The sequence below is a fragment of the Microcaecilia unicolor genome, chromosome 4 (assembly GCF_901765095.1).
Source record: "Microcaecilia unicolor chromosome 4, aMicUni1.1, whole genome shotgun sequence".
Taxonomy (NCBI): domain Eukaryota; kingdom Metazoa; phylum Chordata; class Amphibia; order Gymnophiona; family Siphonopidae; genus Microcaecilia; species Microcaecilia unicolor.
In genome coordinates this window covers 124,641,211-124,658,837 of record NC_044034.1, presented here as the reverse complement: position 1 = coordinate 124,658,837, position 17,627 = coordinate 124,641,211, and the positions used below count along the sequence as shown (strand labels likewise).

General features: G+C 40.2%; 1 protein-coding gene across 4 annotated transcripts in view; it reads left to right on the top strand.

The window, feature by feature from the left end:
• The window catches only part of PIBF1 (progesterone immunomodulatory binding factor 1), a 245,362-nt gene extending 228,985 nt beyond the window's left edge, over positions 1-16,377 (top strand). For all 4 annotated transcript variants that reach the window (XM_030200619.1, XM_030200618.1, XM_030200616.1 and 1 more), the window contains exons 17-18: positions 3,133-3,315; positions 16,001-16,377. In XM_030200619.1, coding sequence (XP_030056479.1) covers positions 3,133-3,315; positions 16,001-16,054 — 237 coding nt within the window. In that variant the 3' untranslated portion in view covers positions 16,055-16,377. The remainder of the gene's footprint in view (positions 1-3,132; positions 3,316-16,000) is intronic.
• Positions 16,378-17,627: the final 1,250 nt, after the last annotated feature.

Here is a 17,627-nt window from a genome sequence, read left to right as displayed (position 1 = left end):
TCTGACTTTAAACCAGCTAAAGATATACTAGCTATTTAAATAGCCCGATGTGGTTTCCCCATTTCACATGAATCAGTTTATTTTTTTCGGTGTTTGCTCGAGAGGAAGCCAGGGATCCTCTGTATAGTTTGGATGTGTACAGAGTGTTCCATCGCTACTTGCAAAGGACAGAGGCGTTTAGAATGTCTACCAGACTCGTTGTCTTGTTTGGCAGCCAGAAGAAGGGTGAGGCAGCCAGGTGAATCAAGGACACTGTTGCTTCTGCTTATCTACTGAAGAGAAAGCCAGTGCTGGAGGAGCTAAAGGCCCATTGAACCAGAGCCTAGGCATCATCATGGCCGGAATGTTGCTTGATTCCATTGCCTGATATATGCAGAGTGGCAAACTGGATGTGCAGATATGGCAGGATACCGCCTTTGGAGCAAAGCTGTCGGCAATTGTGTTGTCAGTGTCCTGTTTTCGAGTACTACTTTAGTACTTCCCACTTGTCAGGACAGGTCTAGAGAAATGATAAGGATAAATTAGGTCTTACCTGCTAATTTTCTTTCCTTGAATGTCTCCAGACCAATTCTGAATCTGCCCTATTTGAGTGCCTATCCGTTTTAGAGGTTATGGTATACTGCAGAAAACTTGTTTCTCTCTGACGTTCCTTGTTACTTAGAGGGTCGCCTGACTCCAGATTATCTTAAATAATATAAAACAGACAAATTTCTAATCCTTAAGTTCAATAAGAAATTAGTTTGTTTATTCTTTCCCTGGGTTGTTGGGGATTGGTTCGAGTTCTACCATTTTGTTTGGTCAATAAAAATACAGGCTGGCTCAGGACTGCACAGGACAATTAAAGGATTAATATCACCCATTGTTTAGTTCTCATCATATATCCACTGGTTGAAAGTGGTCTGGAGAGATTCAAGGGCAGAAAATTAGCAGGTAAGACAGATCCTTGAACAGATCCTTTGATATCTTCAAAAACTGAGAAAAGGGTGGGGGTTTTTTATCAGTCAGCTTTCTAAATACTGTAGTATAGAAATATCTTTCTCCTTTTGTGATCTATAAATCCAATAAACATATCTGTCATATGATATCGCATAAGCAAATGTATCTTATTATGACAGGTATTCAATCACTTGTAAAAAAAAAAAAAAAATTGATAAATCTTAAACCACATTAAAATTTTCTCTCCCCAAAAAAGAGATGCATCTTGTTTAAAAAAAAAAAAAAAAGCTACAATGTATAACTTGTTCTGGTTAATAAAGCATTTGAAGCAAAATAAAACTGCAAAAAAATTGCAATTGATGGCTACCTTTGAAATTTGCTTATATAGTTACTGTCCAAATAGGAAAAAAAAGTTGGCTTTTATTTCTATTGATGCCTGCCACACAATGGGGCAAATTCTGTAAATGGTGTGCAAAATTATGCAGTCTCCTGAGATGCAAGTGCAACTAAATTAGCTAATGAGCAAATTAGCACCAGTAATTGGGTGCTAACATTCAATGGTGTTAATTGGCAACATTTTGGATTTGCGCACATATCTGAAGTACTATTCTATAAAGATCTGCACCCAAATCTTATGGTGCACACTCAGGTGTGGCTGTGGGAGGGGCATGGGCAGGTAAGAGGCATTCACTAAAGATTCGCACACAGTTACTAAATACCTGGGATCTGCACCTAACTTGCGCACTAGCATCTGCACCAGGTTTCAGTTAGTGTAAATCCTCGCAATCAAAGTTTGACACGGAAATCAGCTCTAAGCGCTGTTCTTTAAACAGCATGCAACTTGAAGTGCCGTTTATAGAACAGTGCCCCTTGCAAATGTTTTTTTGGCATCATTCTTTCCCTGGATGTTAGTCCTGTTGGTGATTAGGGGTGGTTCCCCCTGAGAAAGAGCTACGAAATGCGGTCTCGCATTGGGGAACTTTGGAGTATACCAACTATGTGGGTTTAATTTACCTATCCCTGGAAGCCTCCCACTGACATGAAGCATTCTTTGGCTGCCTTTAATTTAAAGGTTTGACTGTGTGCAGGAGGATCACAGAAGATTTGTGTGACTCTGCAATTCCCAGTGTTTCCCTGTGGTTTTTTTATCACAGGGATAAGAACAGTGGCTTTATATTGCAGTGGAGTTTTTTTTCTTCACTTGAGAACTTGTTGGATACAAAGATCAGTAACGTTCAATATCTGCTTTGATTATTAAGAACTGGGTTTTGTGTGCCCTTGTGGGTTTTTTTTTTAAGGCTCACTGACTGATCTTTTTTGAGATTGTGCTCTGGTGATACACAGAGGCTGAAGAAACTGCAATTTAGGGTTTTTGTTCAATGTTCTGTGTGGGATTTACATATGTGATCAGGATATAAGTCTGGAGTGGATGGCAGTGTGAGTGAGTTGCAGGGATACTATTTGGTAATGCTTTTAATGCACAGGTTTGTTTTCACTAATAAAGATTTTGTAATTTATAGAACAGGAGTACTGTTTGCTGTTAATGTTATCATTCTTTCAGTGCCATTTACTGAATCTAGTCCTATAAACTCTTTTGGAACTTGTGGAGATTCTGGTCTCTCATCTAGAAACTGCACCCTCACTTCCAAAGATTCTTGTTGAATAATCATGGTATATAAAGAACACACACATGTCTGATGTAACCATCCATAGCAGACAGTATAATCATAACATTTGTCAAATCTTTTATGTAAGAAAAAGTATTCTTAATCAATGGTCTTAGAAAACAATTCACATTAAATCAACAAAACCTCTAGCAATGATCCTTTACTAGAGATTATAGGTCTGCCCAGAACATTCAACTTAAGCTAGTGACCACATCAGCTGAATTAGCAGTCTGTATATTCCTAGATAGGTTTCCCTAGAGTTGTTCCAAACAATATGTTTCTATAATGCTAAAGCTTCTGTAAGACTGCATATCTACAGACCTCTTACGTAGTTGCAATCATCAAAACTCAGTAAAAATTTTAATACACAGTTTTTGGTAGTCAAGAAGTTCAAATGTTTATTCACATCAAGAACAATCAACTTGTCCTGATTACTAAAATGCATAAATAAATTTTGCAGCAACACTAGTGAAAGATTCATTTAATGCCATTTTGTTTTGTTCCCCCCCCCCCCCCCCCCCCCCCACAGGAATTAGCAATAATGAAGCAAGTTCTGCTCAATTTGCATACCACGCACTCAGGTGAAGGTGCACCTGTTTCTCATAATGAAGCAAAGAATCTGACTGCAAGGCAAAAAGAAAGGTGCCCTGTAAGCATGCTTCCACAGCACCATGAGGAAGAAAATATTTATATACCGAAGCCAACGCTGTTTGTAAGTTCTATAAGTTATCCAGTGATACACATTAACCAGATTTAAGAGTGCACATGCACCAGCTCTTGTAGGACTGAGGATTCTTGCTGAAATGGTTAAGCTAGTCAGAAAGAGAGAAGGTTTGATGTTATTAATATAGTGGCCCATTTCAGTTGAGACAGAACAAAGAATATTGCCAAGGGAAAAGTGTGTTCTGTCCTGTCTATGCATCCTTTGCTCCAAAAAGAAAAGCAGAAGGTGGCCAAAATTACGCAGAACACAGGCAATTATATATTGTTTATTGTACAGAACTTGCTATACCGCTCTATCTAAATGAAGGTCAAAATGGTTTACAAAAGCAAAAATACAAAATTGCTTCTTTAAACTGCCCATTTTACTAGCAGTTTTTGTACAACTCGATTGAAGGACTGTGGTACATGCATTAGGCACATTTTCTTCATATGTAGGTTAGAATGTAAATGTAGAAGGAGCAAGGACCAAGTGTTCAGTGCATTATGGTCCTTCCAGACATTTTTAAACAAACTGTTAAAAGAAATGTGGACCAGCACATGATTTTTTTTAAATTTGAATTTTATTTGGATTTTTAGATTTCATTTTTTGCCTTTTCCAAACTGAAAGCAAGTTACATATCAAACTATTTATCTTTAATTAGCTGGCTGCCTTAATAAGATCAAGTCAAGTCAATGCTCTAGTAGCAGTAGGGGGATCCCTTCATTGGTTGGTAGGGTAGTTCCACAGGCGCTCTGGTGACCATAGCAAGAGTATCTACAGCAGGCTGTCCAACCTACGGCCCGCAGGTCAGAACCTGGCCAACCATGTGCTTTTTTTCTGACCTTCGGAATCTTGGCAATGCATAGAGCAGGATTCCTGCTTCCCCACCACAACTCAGCTCTCATTAAGCATGAACTGCACAGTGCCAGAAGTTCAAGTTGATCTTACGATTTCAAGTCTCAGGAGACCAACCTGAACTTCCGGCATTTTGTGGCTCAAGCTTGCAGAGAGCCAAGTCGTGGTGGGGAAGCAGGGACACCACTGTTTCTTCTGTAGCCAAAGATAGGTGAGGGAAAAGAAACGAGGTGGAGGCTGGGGGATACATGAGCAAGAGAGACTGTGACAGCTGTGGGGAGGGGAGGTTACATGAGCAAGAGAGATTGGATGAAGGCTGGGTGTTACATGAGCGAGACTGAGGGAAAGCTGGGAGGGGACGGTGCACTGTCGTATTTTACCAGTATTTGATAAAACATGAGGCAAAATATGATGGTTCATGTTTTGGCCCTCCGAATGTTACAAAATATAAAATATGGCCCCTGATAGAAAAAGATTGGACAAGCCTGGTCTATAGTGAGTCTCTTCGAGTGTAGTCAGTTCTGTGCAGCTGCAGTAAAATTGTCCATGCAAAAGTGGCACAGTTTTGCTTCAGTCTTGATTTGCCTGTGCTGGGTCTTTCTTTGGGCACCTTATACAACCTTCCAGCCAAGTGGTTGATGCAGTTAAACGGGAACGGGGTAGGGACAGAACCTGTGGCCAAGGGGTGGGGGTGGAGACAGGGCCTGCGGGGATGGGGCAGGGACGGAGACATAACCTGCGGGAACTGGGTGAGGATGGAGACAGAACCCACGGGGGCGGGGACAAACTTTGTCCCCGTGTCATTCTCTACTACAAGGGAATCGGCCTTTTACCAGTTGTGGGAAAGGTGCTTGCTGAAATAATCATAGCCAATGTGGAAAGTCAACACCTGAAAGGAACAACTTGACTTCAGACCAGGCCAGAACTGCATAGATCAGATCTTTTCCGTTAGGTAAATATTTGAAGAGAGGCTAAGATGTGGAAAAAGAACCATTGCAATATTTACCGACCTCAAAAGCGCCTTTAAAGGTGTCCATAGGGAATCTATGTGGAATGCATTTTGGGTAACTGGATTCTTTTTCAGTCCAGACCAGCAGAGCAAACAAACAATTTTGTTTATTCTCATAAAAATTGAATACTGAACAAAAAATGTGCACTTAGCAAGCAATAACAGGTAACTGAAATATGGATTAATTATAACACTAAACATTTGCATACTTCCTAGAAAAAGTACCTGGGACGATCAGGATATATAACTGTTTGTTTACTGAGCCTCTTCAAAGAGATTCTGCTCTCTTCTTCCTGGCTAGGACAAAGGTAAATCAGTACACTCTCTAGAGGAAATGAGCTCAGTCAACAAGATTTGAAAGAATACTGCTGCTTGCTTCCTGCTTGTGTTAAAGAAAAAGAACATTCAGTTCCCTATAACAGCTTTACAGCAAAGAAACACCACCTGCTGGCCAAATAGGAGAAATGCTCTTCAGGACATAATTCAAATAGGAAAATATCTAATACATTTTACAAGCTTAAAACACACTGTTTCTTCACAGAGCCCTGTATCCTAGTGGTGTAGCCACAGGGGGCCTGGGCCTCCCCGATTTCAGTTTGGGGCCCCCCAAAGGTCTGCTGGTTTGGCTGGCGGGGGTCCCCAAGCCTTGCCGGTAGAAGCTTTCCTGCAGCGATGTTTGATGCCATGCTGCCTGCCCTGCTTTCCCCCTCTCCCAGACGCATGCTTGGAAGCTTGCGCATGCTCAGTTTCACTAAAAATGAGCATGTGCACGGGGAAGGGGGAAAGCAGGGCAAGCAAGCGCGATGGTGAATATCGCAGCAGGAAAGCTTCTTCTGTGGCTTGGGGACCCCCGCCAGCCCAGGTATGTGGGGTTGCAGTGGGGGTTGCTAGCAGCTGGGCGGCAGAACAAAATGTGCCCCCGCCCTAAGCTCATGCTCCTCCCAAATCAAGGTCTGGTTACGCCACTGCTGTATCCCTCAGTACTTCTCAGTCTACTCAACAGATGGTAGGTTAGGTACTACTTTGTTTTACAGCTTGATTGAAAAAAAAACAAAATAAATTGATAGCAGGTACTTTACAGAAAGAACAGATTTAGAGGCTTATTTCAAACAAAAAAGAAATAAGGTAGAGCTACAGGGTCAGGTAGCAAAATGGTAAAAACAACTTATACTGGAGATAAAGCAAACGCTTTTACTGCAAAGGTTTGCTGCTGCTCTACATTCTCTGGAAACTGCCAGTCTTGTTTCTGTCAGAGCTCCACGTTTCTGTTGTAACCCCCGGGGGAGCACTCTCTGCAGTGTGGGTTCCTCTACTGCCCCCCCCCCCCCCCCCCCAATACCTGACCATTGATTTGGGATCTGCCTCTGCCCCCTCTCCTGTTCTCAGTGAGGGGATTCTTCAGGCAGCACCATGGGAACCCAGCGCTTCCATGAATTTTTTATCACAACTTGCTTTGGAAAAAAAAAAAAAAGCAGTAAGGAAAGTGCCTCGGACTGCAGCAGCTTTGATGGCTTTCCTTACCTTCTGCTCATCTCTGGGGTCCGATCCCGCTCCAGTCATGTTCAATAAGTGTGTGTGATGAGAGGGGTTTGCTGACTTCTTCCCGCCCTTTCTTTAGATGGCGGTTTCTGTTACAAAGTCTAGTCACGCAACCTGTCAGGCACACCACGTGCTCATGCTAGCGTGGGGCCTTTGCTGGGTCTGTGAGGAGGCCTCAGTTGGGGAGCCTTCGCACAAGGAAAAGTTTGGTCTGATGGGTTCCATTTTCTCTGTGGGTCAGGAAACTGGGGAGAGCACGGGAGGTTCAGAGCACTCTCAGATTCAGTCTCAGGATCTCTCCTTAGAAAGTGACAGTCAGTCAATAGCATCCGGCTCCCTCAAGGATGTTGTGGAGGTGCAGTGTTAGCAGCCTGATGGTCCGCTATGCACTGTGTGGGCTATGGCCCAGTTGTGTTACTTACCTGCAGAGGATTAGGGACGGTTCTGGGTCTCTAAGGTGGATGTGTTGGTCATGACACCGACCAAGAAGATAGCGGTGCCCATGGAAGGCAGAGCGGCTCTCAAGGATCCGCAGGATTGGTGTTTGTAGGCATTTCTTAAGCGCTCCTTTGAGATATCAGCCTTGGCCTTTCAAGCAGTCATTTGTGGTGGTTATGTAGCAAGGGTGTGTTTTCGTTGGGCCAATAACCTCCCAGATGCTCTAGGTGAGGAGTCAGAGGACCTGGCCAATCTAGAGATGGGCACAGCTTTTTTTCTCTGATATCCTTTATGATCTGGTCAGGGCCTCGACTAAGAACCTGGCTGTCTCCTGTTTTGAGCATCAGTTCCATCAATGGGTAACAGATGTTGCATCCAAAGTCTGCCTTATCCAGTTACTCTTTCAGGGTATATCTCTGTTTGGGGAGATTCTCTAGAAACTGATCAAGGATTGGGTGAGTCCATGGTTCCGCATTTACCAGAGCATCAGGCTCGCTCGGCTTCCTGCAGTACTTCCCAGGGCGGTCCCGGTTTTCCTACTTTGCGAGGGCCTCCAGGGGCCGGGGTTGGGCTAGATGTTGGCCCTTTTGGGGAGGAGGTCGAGAGGGCCAAGACAGAGCTCTCAGGGCCATGGGAAATCCCTGTACTTTCCATTGAAGGTTTGTGGGCAGTGACAGTTCGAAAGACATTGCTTTGTCTTTTGGAGTTGCAGACCATCGATCCAGTGCTGCCATGCGAGATTTGTTCTGACAGTTATTCCATCTGTTTTGTTGTTCCCAAAAAGGATGATTCGTTTTGCCCCTTTCTGGATCTCAAGGGCATCAACAAGGCCCTATGGGTCTCATTTCACGTGGAGACTCTGAGGTCCATGATTGTGGCGGTGCATGAGAGCAAGCTTCTCACAGCTTTATGCCTGTCTGAGGCTTACCTCCACATCCCCATCCATCCAAAGCATCACAAATTCTTGTGCTTTGCGATATTGGGTTAGCAGTACCAGTTCCTGGTGCTTCTGTTCAGACTGGCCACTGCACCCAGGACTTTCACCAAGGTGTGATGGTGGTGGTGGCAGCCCACCTCTGAAAGGAGGGGGTGTTGGTGCATCCATACCTGGACGATTGGTTGATCAGAGCCACATCTTATGAGGAAAGTTTGCAGGTCACAGCTTGAGTGGTGTCCCTGTTGCAGCTTCTTGGCTGAGTGGTCAACATGGCCAAGAGTCGCCTTCAGCTCATCCAGTCCCTGGAGTATCTGAGTGTGTGGTTCGATACAGCGGTGGGCAGGGTTTTCCTGCCTCAGTCCCAGGTGCTGAAACTTCAGGCACAAGTGTTGGTCTTTCTAGGTTGTCGCTCAGTAGCAGAGACAACTGAAGTGGTGCCATGGGTGAGGACATCAGTTGTTAAAGCACCTGTGGTATTATAAACTTAAAGCACAAACCCAAAAAGATTTTTGATATTGGTGCGCAAATACTAATGGAATCCATTCCACCAAAAATATACGATTTCATCAGGGTCTTGAAGTATACAGGCAACCTTTTGCATTTGCTGTGTATGTACAAAGACAGACAAAAGTGTCCGGGTAGATATGATATATATATATATATATATATATATATATATATATATATATATATATATACATACATACATACATACATACATACATACATAATTTATTTATGAATGAATGACATTTATATCCTGCATTAGCCCGAGTAGAACTCAGGTTCAGTGTGGCTTACATAACAATTAGAAAAGCATGAACATTTTCAAATATATTAACAGAAAGTAAAATACATCATATAATGTTAGACCAGTGAAACTTGAGTTAGGAACAGATGTAATTAAATACTTAATGATTTAAGCTAGATATTTGAAATATGGAGGAAAGAAGGTAAAGGGCTAAGATTGATAGGAATAGTGAGAGGTGGGATGGTGTAAAAATTAATGCCATGAGTTTAATTGAGAAGAGGCATATTTCATAATGGCTAGACTGAAGAAGTGAGTTTTCAATATACTCCAGAATGACAAATAATTATTGGTGCATTTGATGGTTTTAGGTAAGGAGTTCCATATTTTTGTGCCTTGATATGAAAAGTTAGCAGTATGGATTGTTTTATAGGTTACTTTCTTGCAGTTTGGGAAATGTAGGATAAAATATTCTCTAGATGATATAGAGGCATTACGTGAGGGTAATTCAGTGAGGTTGTTCATGTATATTGGGGCCAAACCATACAAAATTTTGTGAATGAAGGTTCATAGCTTGAATGATATTCTAGCTTTTATTGGCAGCCAAGGTAAATCATACAGAAGGGGGAGGGTTGCTTTTCGAAGCATGGTAATCAGAATATGAGATATACAGCAGTGTTTTGAACAGTTTGTAGTTTTTTGAGAAGATCTCCTTTAAGTCCTGCATAAATAGTTAGAACTAGGGATTGAACTAGGATACTGAAGACTGATTTTGCGAAGAATGGTCTTAGTATCCTCAATTTCCATAATGAATTGAAGACACATGAGACCACTTTGAAAATTTGGTTTTCTAGAGTGAGGAATTGGTCAAGTGTGACTCCTAACACTTTCATAGTTGAGTCAAGGGGATATGTGATGTTTTCATTGGTAAATGATTTAAGATTTATAGCGTGATAAGGATTGATAACTATTAAGAATTTAGTTTTATCAGTGTTGAATTTTAATTTGAAATTGGATGCCCACGATTCCATTAGAGAGATATCTAATCTGATGATATGAGTAATTTCATTTATTTCTTTATTGAATAGAATATAGATGGTAACATATATAAAAATCCACCTATGACTTCTAGTTTGTATCAGATTTAGTAAGCAGTTCCTTAGAAACTGGAATCTATCCTTCTCAATAAATTAAGATCATTTTAAATCCACAGTTGAAAGGTGATGGACTTGATAATAGTAAATATGTGAATTATCACCCAATAAGGAGCATTCCTATTTCATCAAAAGTTATTTCATCAGTAGTCATGGGACAGTTGCAACAACATATCTATGACCTTTATATCTTAGACCTCAGGCAGTTGGAATTTCAAGAGATGCACAGAACAGAAACCGTTATCTTGGTTCTTTTAACAAAACTGAGATTGAATATAGTTAAAAGAGTGCAGATGCTTCATCTTCAGTTGGATCTGTCAGTGATATTTGATGTAATAGATCATTCAATATTGTTAGACGATTTAGAAAAGTGTTAAATTGGTTTAGAGATTTGTCTGGAAAACAACATTGAAGGTGAATTGGAATGGTGTTCTTTCAGACTCGTGGACAATTACTTACGGGGCCCACAGGGCTCTCACCTTTCACCTATTCTTTTTAATTTATATATGAGTCCATTGAGCGAGCTCTTAAATTCTTTTAAAGTTTTTGTATTTTTCTGATGCAGATGATATTGTACTTTTTCCCCTAAAGACATCCTTAAGACACATATATGATTTAACTTTTAGTGTTGCTTTTCAGGATTGAATGATAATATAATTTTCTCAAACTGAACCCAGAGAAGATGAAGGTCTTATGGGTAGGAGGGAGAACCCTTAAGTGTTCACAAGAGGGTCCCATATTGTTTGGTTCAGTAAAGGGTCATGGATTTGATATACCACCTTTCTGAGGTACAATCAAAGTGGTTTACATATATTATATGCAGGTACTTTCTCTGTCCCTAGTGAGCACACAAGTTTTGTACCTGGGGCAAGGGAGAGTTAAGCAAGCCCAGGATCACAAGAACCTGCAGTGGGAATCAAACCCAGGTTTTCAGCCCGCCTCATTAACCATTGGGCTACTCCTCCACTCAGTAATTCCTATTCAAAGTGAAATGTAGATCCTGGGAGCGATCCTAGACTCTAGACGTTTGATAAAATCTCATGTCAGTATGATAGTGAAGAAATTACTTTTTTAAGTTGAAATTGGTAAAACAGATTAGACCTTATGGATCTAATTCTATTTATGGTGCCTAAAAATCGTCTCTGATCGAAAACCCGCTTAGGCATATTCTATAAGCTATGCCCAAAGTTGGCATGGTTTACAGAATATGCCTAAGCCCGCCCACATGACTAGAATTTAAGTGCAGCACATTGTGCCAATGAAAACCTGGTGTAAATGCCCATGTCAAACTTTAGGTGCAGATTGGGTTATTCTATTACACAACACGTAAATTTTAGGAACGTCCATGACCCACCCATGCTCCTCCCATACCCACACCCCTTTTGAGGTCCACAGGGTAGAATTTATGCAGACTGCATTATAGAATATGCTTCGCAGGTAATGTATGTACATTTTAATTAGTGCCAATTAGTACCGATAATTGCTTGTTAACATCCAATTATTGGTACTGATTGGCTTGTTAACTAATTGAGTTATGTGCACAAATCAGAATATACCTAGATTTGCACATGCAACTCTAGTCATACTATATAGAATCTGGGGATAGAAAGCAATGTCAATTAGTAGTTCAAGCAACCACCTTATCACAACTTGATTATTGTAATGTAACTTTGTTGGGACTGCCAAAAAGGCAGCTGGGACGATTACAAGTATTGCAAAATGTGGTGACAAAGTTGATAATGGGTGGTAAATGAATGGCTAGCGTGACTCCTTTGTTGATGGCCCTGCCCTGGTTTCCAGGGCAAGCTAGGGTTCAATTTAAATTTTTCTGTTTGTTTTTAAAATTTTGTATGGGATGGCCCCAATTTTTTTTTTTTAATTCTTATATTTCAGTGTATCATCCTCAGTGGCAATTAAGATCGCTTCATGAGATTAGACTGCAGATTCCTTATTGTGAAAGACATGCATAAGAAAATGTTTACTGGAAGTGGGTCAATTGAGTGGAATGAGTTGCCTTTCGTTATGGGAGAACTGACTGTGTATGGGCTGTTCAGAAAAATGTAAAAAAAAAAAAAAAAAACCTGGTTGTTAAGAAAATATTATGGAGCTTCCTTGACTAGTTTTACTTAGTTACTTTCTTGCAATTTATATATCTCTATAAGGCCTTTGATCCTCACTGTTGAAGAGGAACTAAAACCCAGATAGGAATGGTTTGTTTTAATCAATATTAGAATGCTGATGTTGTAATATGTTATATGTTATCCACCTTTAACTATTATATGGTTAAGCAGAATATAAATGTTTGGATTAAATTAATTTAAACTAACCACCAACACAGTGTAGACTATTCCAGATGCAATAGCTTTTTTTGAGGTTGTTTTATTTTGTCATGGATACACACCAATAAATTTTATGCCACTCAGCAAATGGTAACCATTGTTTCTTAGCCACATTCTGAATAATGATGATGGCAGTCACTTTGACCACAGACACCACCTTTCCAGCTGCCTTGTACTCCCTGGCACTATCAGCCAATTATGGAAAGAGGGGAAAGGCTAAGTTCAGTAAGCTGATTGAAGATGGCTGTCTTTTGTAGCTCAAGCAAGGGAAGTAGTGTAACCAACAAGGCACATCCAAGGACAACAGGAAGACGAAAATATTGGTGGAAAATCTTTATTTGTAATGCCCGACATGGCATCATATTTCAGCCAAGTGCCTGCCTCAGGGGCCTGAAGTGAAATAAAAAGACAAAAAAACAATATACAGCAAATAAAACATTAATAAATAGATATTTTTTAGCTAACAGGTTCAATTTAGATGGGGAACTTCCACCATACAACTAGCAATCATAGATTTAAGCCAATTTTCTGTTGAAAATCTAGCCAGTTAGGTTCAGTTGGCAATTCTCCTAAAGATAGCTGAGTAAAATTAGCCACTTATATTACCTGTTAAGCAAATCTTTGAACGTTGACCTCCCAATTGTAGCAACGTGTATCTGTGTTATGCTTAGGCTAACTGAAATTGACTGTTTTCACAAAACATTTGCTCCTTGATAAAACCTGACATCCAAATAAATGTTATACTAATAAATATATATTTCATGCTTTTAAAAATAAAGTTGTATTTAAAACACACTATAGAACATGGGGTAAAATATAGGGCACTATGACTTAAAGTTGATAAGTTGAATACTTATATGTAATACCTCTTCAATAAACAGAATATCTGCCTGGGAGCAAAATAACTCTGAAAATTTAACAGAAGAGATGAAACTTAACAAGAACAAAAACCTGCTAAACAAACACATCGAGTTTGAAAATGGACCAGATCAGACCAGGGGTTCCAGAGAAATTAACCCACCAAATATGGCCCAATGCATTTCTATGGGAATTAGAATTACAGCTTTTGTAGAAACTTATATAGAGAAAAATATAGCAGTTAGAGAACAGAGCAAGGCAATTTAAAAGATAGAATTACATATTTTTGTAAACAACTCTCATGCCCCCCCCCCAAAAAAAAAAACACTACCCCACCACTCCGTAAACTGGTTCAGCTCCAAATAAATACCTGCTTCTAGCTGCTCTACCACTGTACAAACTGCCCTATCCCCAGATACTACCCCCTGCAACTGACCCACATCCAAAATCTACCCTCTGCAACTACTCCTACTCCATAGTTTGGCTGTACCACAGAAAAGTGGTATATCAAATGTGTTTACCCCTTACACCACCCCACCCCCAAAACATACCCCATGCAGCTGCCCCAACATCATGCAAACTGCCCTCACACCCAAAACCTCTTCTGCTCCAACCCTAGAAACTACCCTGTCCCAAAATTCTACCCCCTGCAACTTCCCCACACTCAACCCCTCTCTCTTTCAAACTACCCCCAAACCTGCCTCTGCCACATACACAAACTAACTCACTCCCAAAAAAATATACCCTGCAACTCCCCCACCACCCCCTACAAAGTGCCTTATACCAAAAACCTAACTGGCCTACCTCAAAACTGTTGCACCCCTAAAATCTATCCTCCCACATCCTTTCCTCCATAACTTCCCCATCTACCCACAATGCCACCCCCCCCCCAAAAAAAAAAATACCCTATTCCAATCCTTCCAATTCTCTCCTGTGACTGCCTTACCACCCTACTAGCCCTACTAGCTACCCCTATACCTAACTGCTCTAACCCCATTAACTACATCCCCTGTAACTGCCTAACACCCTGAAAACTAACCCTACTCCTAAAACAATTCCCTGCAACTAACCCACCACCTGACAATGTACCCTGATAACTACAACCAACTCTGCCCCGTCCCTAAGAACAAAGCCCACTCAACTACCCTATCACCCCACAAACATCCTGCACCCCACAACAGAAACCCTGCCATTGCTCAACCACCCCAACTGTTTTAGTACCCTATAAACTTCCCCACCCCAAAGACTCTCCCCACATACTTCCCCATCCCATTATTATAAATGCCTGACATCCAAACATTATTCTCCTTCAAATTGCCCCACCCCTAAAAATGCCTGTACACAATTACTCTAGCCCTGCAAATGCCCCATCAAGTAGCAAACTGTTCCAGCCCCAGAAACTACCTGCAGCTGTCCCATCATCCCACAAACTGCTGTTCCCTCAAAATATACCCCTATTTAGCCCACAGCATATATAGTGCATACATTAAGGACTAGATTCTGTACATAAAACTTAAAAAATCGGTGCCAAAATGATATAAGCCTAGGCATATTCTATAAAGTACTCCTAAGTTTATTCACCAAGTTACGCTAAATTACGCATGGACAGGAAGTATTCTATAACAATGCACATTGATTTTAGAAACGCCCACAACCCACTATGGCCATGCCCCCTTTTCAGCTATGCAACTTAGAATTTAAATTCATCACATTATGGAATCCACTTAGTTTTGTGTGTAAATTCTAATTAATGCCAGTTAGTGTCAATTGCTTAAGTGGCAATTATCAACGCAGATTGGCTTGTCAAGTAATTAATTTGCACTATATAGAAGCCAGGGTGGCTCCACAACAGAGATACATACACACATGTAGTAAAACTCAGCACTATATAAATGGTGAATGTTCATTATAATTGTATTTGTACTGTAACACTTAATTTCCATGAAGAAGTACCCTATATTTTCTTTACATATTTCTGTATTAACCCCATACTGCATTATTTCAGTTTTAAATATTCAGTACACCACATCTTAACAACTGTGACCTAATTGATGGTATCATTATTTCAGAATCAGTAAGATAATTTTTTTAAAACATACTTTATTGTGCAAACTAGAGAGCAAAACAATACGTAGTCAAACGTGGTCTCATACCCTGAAATAATGCCAAAACCAGAAACATGGGCATGAACCCAAACTATGCAGAGAAAACATATTGGGGTGGTTTGGCAGAGATAAACCACTTTTAAGACTAAAATTTGATTTTATAACCAGACTAGAAATGGAAACACGAAGAGAAATGAGTAAAGAGAAACATATCCTTAGATAAGATACCACCTTGCAGTAATGTTATGAAAGCCCCTATCCACTAAGCCATTCTGTTTATAAATATAGAAATTAATGCAGCATACTGCTAGTGTGTGCCAATTATTGCATTAAACAGCTAATATGGGAGGGAAAAGAACATCTGTGGCATATAATGGGTGATCATTCTGCCTTGCAGTTAATTTAGATGTTATCATAAGTTAACTACACTGCCAATCAGTGGCAACTTTGCTGTACATTAACAGCACAACAGCTCCCACAAAAGTGCAGGGAATGCACCTAACATGCTTTAACTTCAGCAACTATCCACACTGGTGCTTTCAATAAAGATTTGAAAACCGTTTCATCCTCTATGCTTTTCTTGACTTAACTTTAGCAACTAACACAAACGTACACGAGGTGCAGAACCTTAGTAAGCAGGGGCGTAAGAGTATTGTTTGTTACTTGTTTGTTGCTTCTCTGTCAATAAAAAATGTCCTTTTTTTTTTAATAGACAAATAAAGAGGCACCAAGCTGGTACAGAAAACAGAAGCAGAAAAATTTTTGAAGTTTTCTGAAAAGGCAGAAAATCTTAGAAATGTCGTCTTTGAAGAAAAAAAATTAGATTGTAATCATGATTTCAATACAATTTGGCAATAATAAATTAAAATGTATTGTGACCATTTATTATACCATGTCTATTATGTTTATAAACTTTTTGTTTACTTTGTTTAGTTGTACAGTATGTGAAAGATGAACTGAAATGGTGTTTCCTTTTTTGTGCAATAAATTTGGTACCCAGCTGTAAAATTAATTTTCCAACATAATGCAATCACTATTCTTTGATATGTTTGGCATTAACTAAAAATTGTAATACAAAAATGCTTTGAATATATGCTATCAATTTCTTATTAAAGTTGGAATGTTGTTAAAGTATTAGTATTTTTTTTTTTCTATGTAGCAGTTTTATAGCTCAGTTAAAACCAGGGCTGGGATATGGCAGCAAGAATTTTTATTCGTGACTACCTTGGAAATTTTCCTTTATTTTATTTCTTTCTCTAACATACTCTGTCTGGTCATTAGAGTAACAGACCTGGGCCAGGAGCCAAGCACCAGCGCTCCTTCCCTAAATCATAAATCCAGACTCTGGCCACTTAGAGGACAATTCTGTAACTAGGTACCTCAATTTAGGTACGTAGATGCAGCGTGGTGAGCACTAATTCTACAACAGCATCAGAGTACCAATATTCCATTATAAAATACTAGTGTAAATCAGCATGCCTGCATTTAGGCATGCTCACTTATACCATGTCAATAGCAGGTGTAAATATGTTCGCTTAAATGTGGCTCTTGAGCATGTAAATTACAGATGTACTACTACTTATCATTTCTATAGCGCTATAAGGCATACGCAGCGCTGTACAGATGTAAATGTTATTCCTGTCCATGTTCCTCCCTTGTGACTTCCCCCTTGCATTTACGTGTTAAGGGGTCTTTTTAAGAAGCTGTGGTATAAAGTGGCCTTAGCATGCCTTTACACAGTTTTTTCCTCTCCAGCTATGTCCATTTTTTTTTTACTGCAGCCAGAAAATGGCCAATTTTCCACTTTCCCTTTTAATGGCCATGTGCTAATGTTGCAATTAGTGCATGGCCATTAAAAAAATATTAGCACATGAGCACTTACTGACACCTGTTTGGTAAGCAGTAAGGGCTCATGCACTAATCCTGCATCAATCAGCACATGGTAATGTAGTTGCACCAACTTATTAGCACAGAAATGCCTACACCACCCCCTCCAAGGATAAAATGTAAAATATTTTTTTAACACATGGTTTGTATATGCAGATTAGGAACCTTTGCAGGATGCCGGTGCACATCTCTTTTAAGCCGGGGTGTCTAGTCATACAGTTCTTTCCTTTTTACCTAAGGTGGTTTCTGCTTTTCATGTTAATCAAACTGTTTTTACACTCATTTTCTGAAGTGAATTGTGGAAAAGAATTTTCCTCCTTGTGTCGCTCACGTTTACAAAGCTGGAAACTGGGTTTGTGAGCCCTTGGGCCACTGCCGAGGCAAAACCACCCCACGCTAAAGACAGGGCAGATCTCTGACAAACAGGCTTCACCTGCACCTGGCCACTTTCC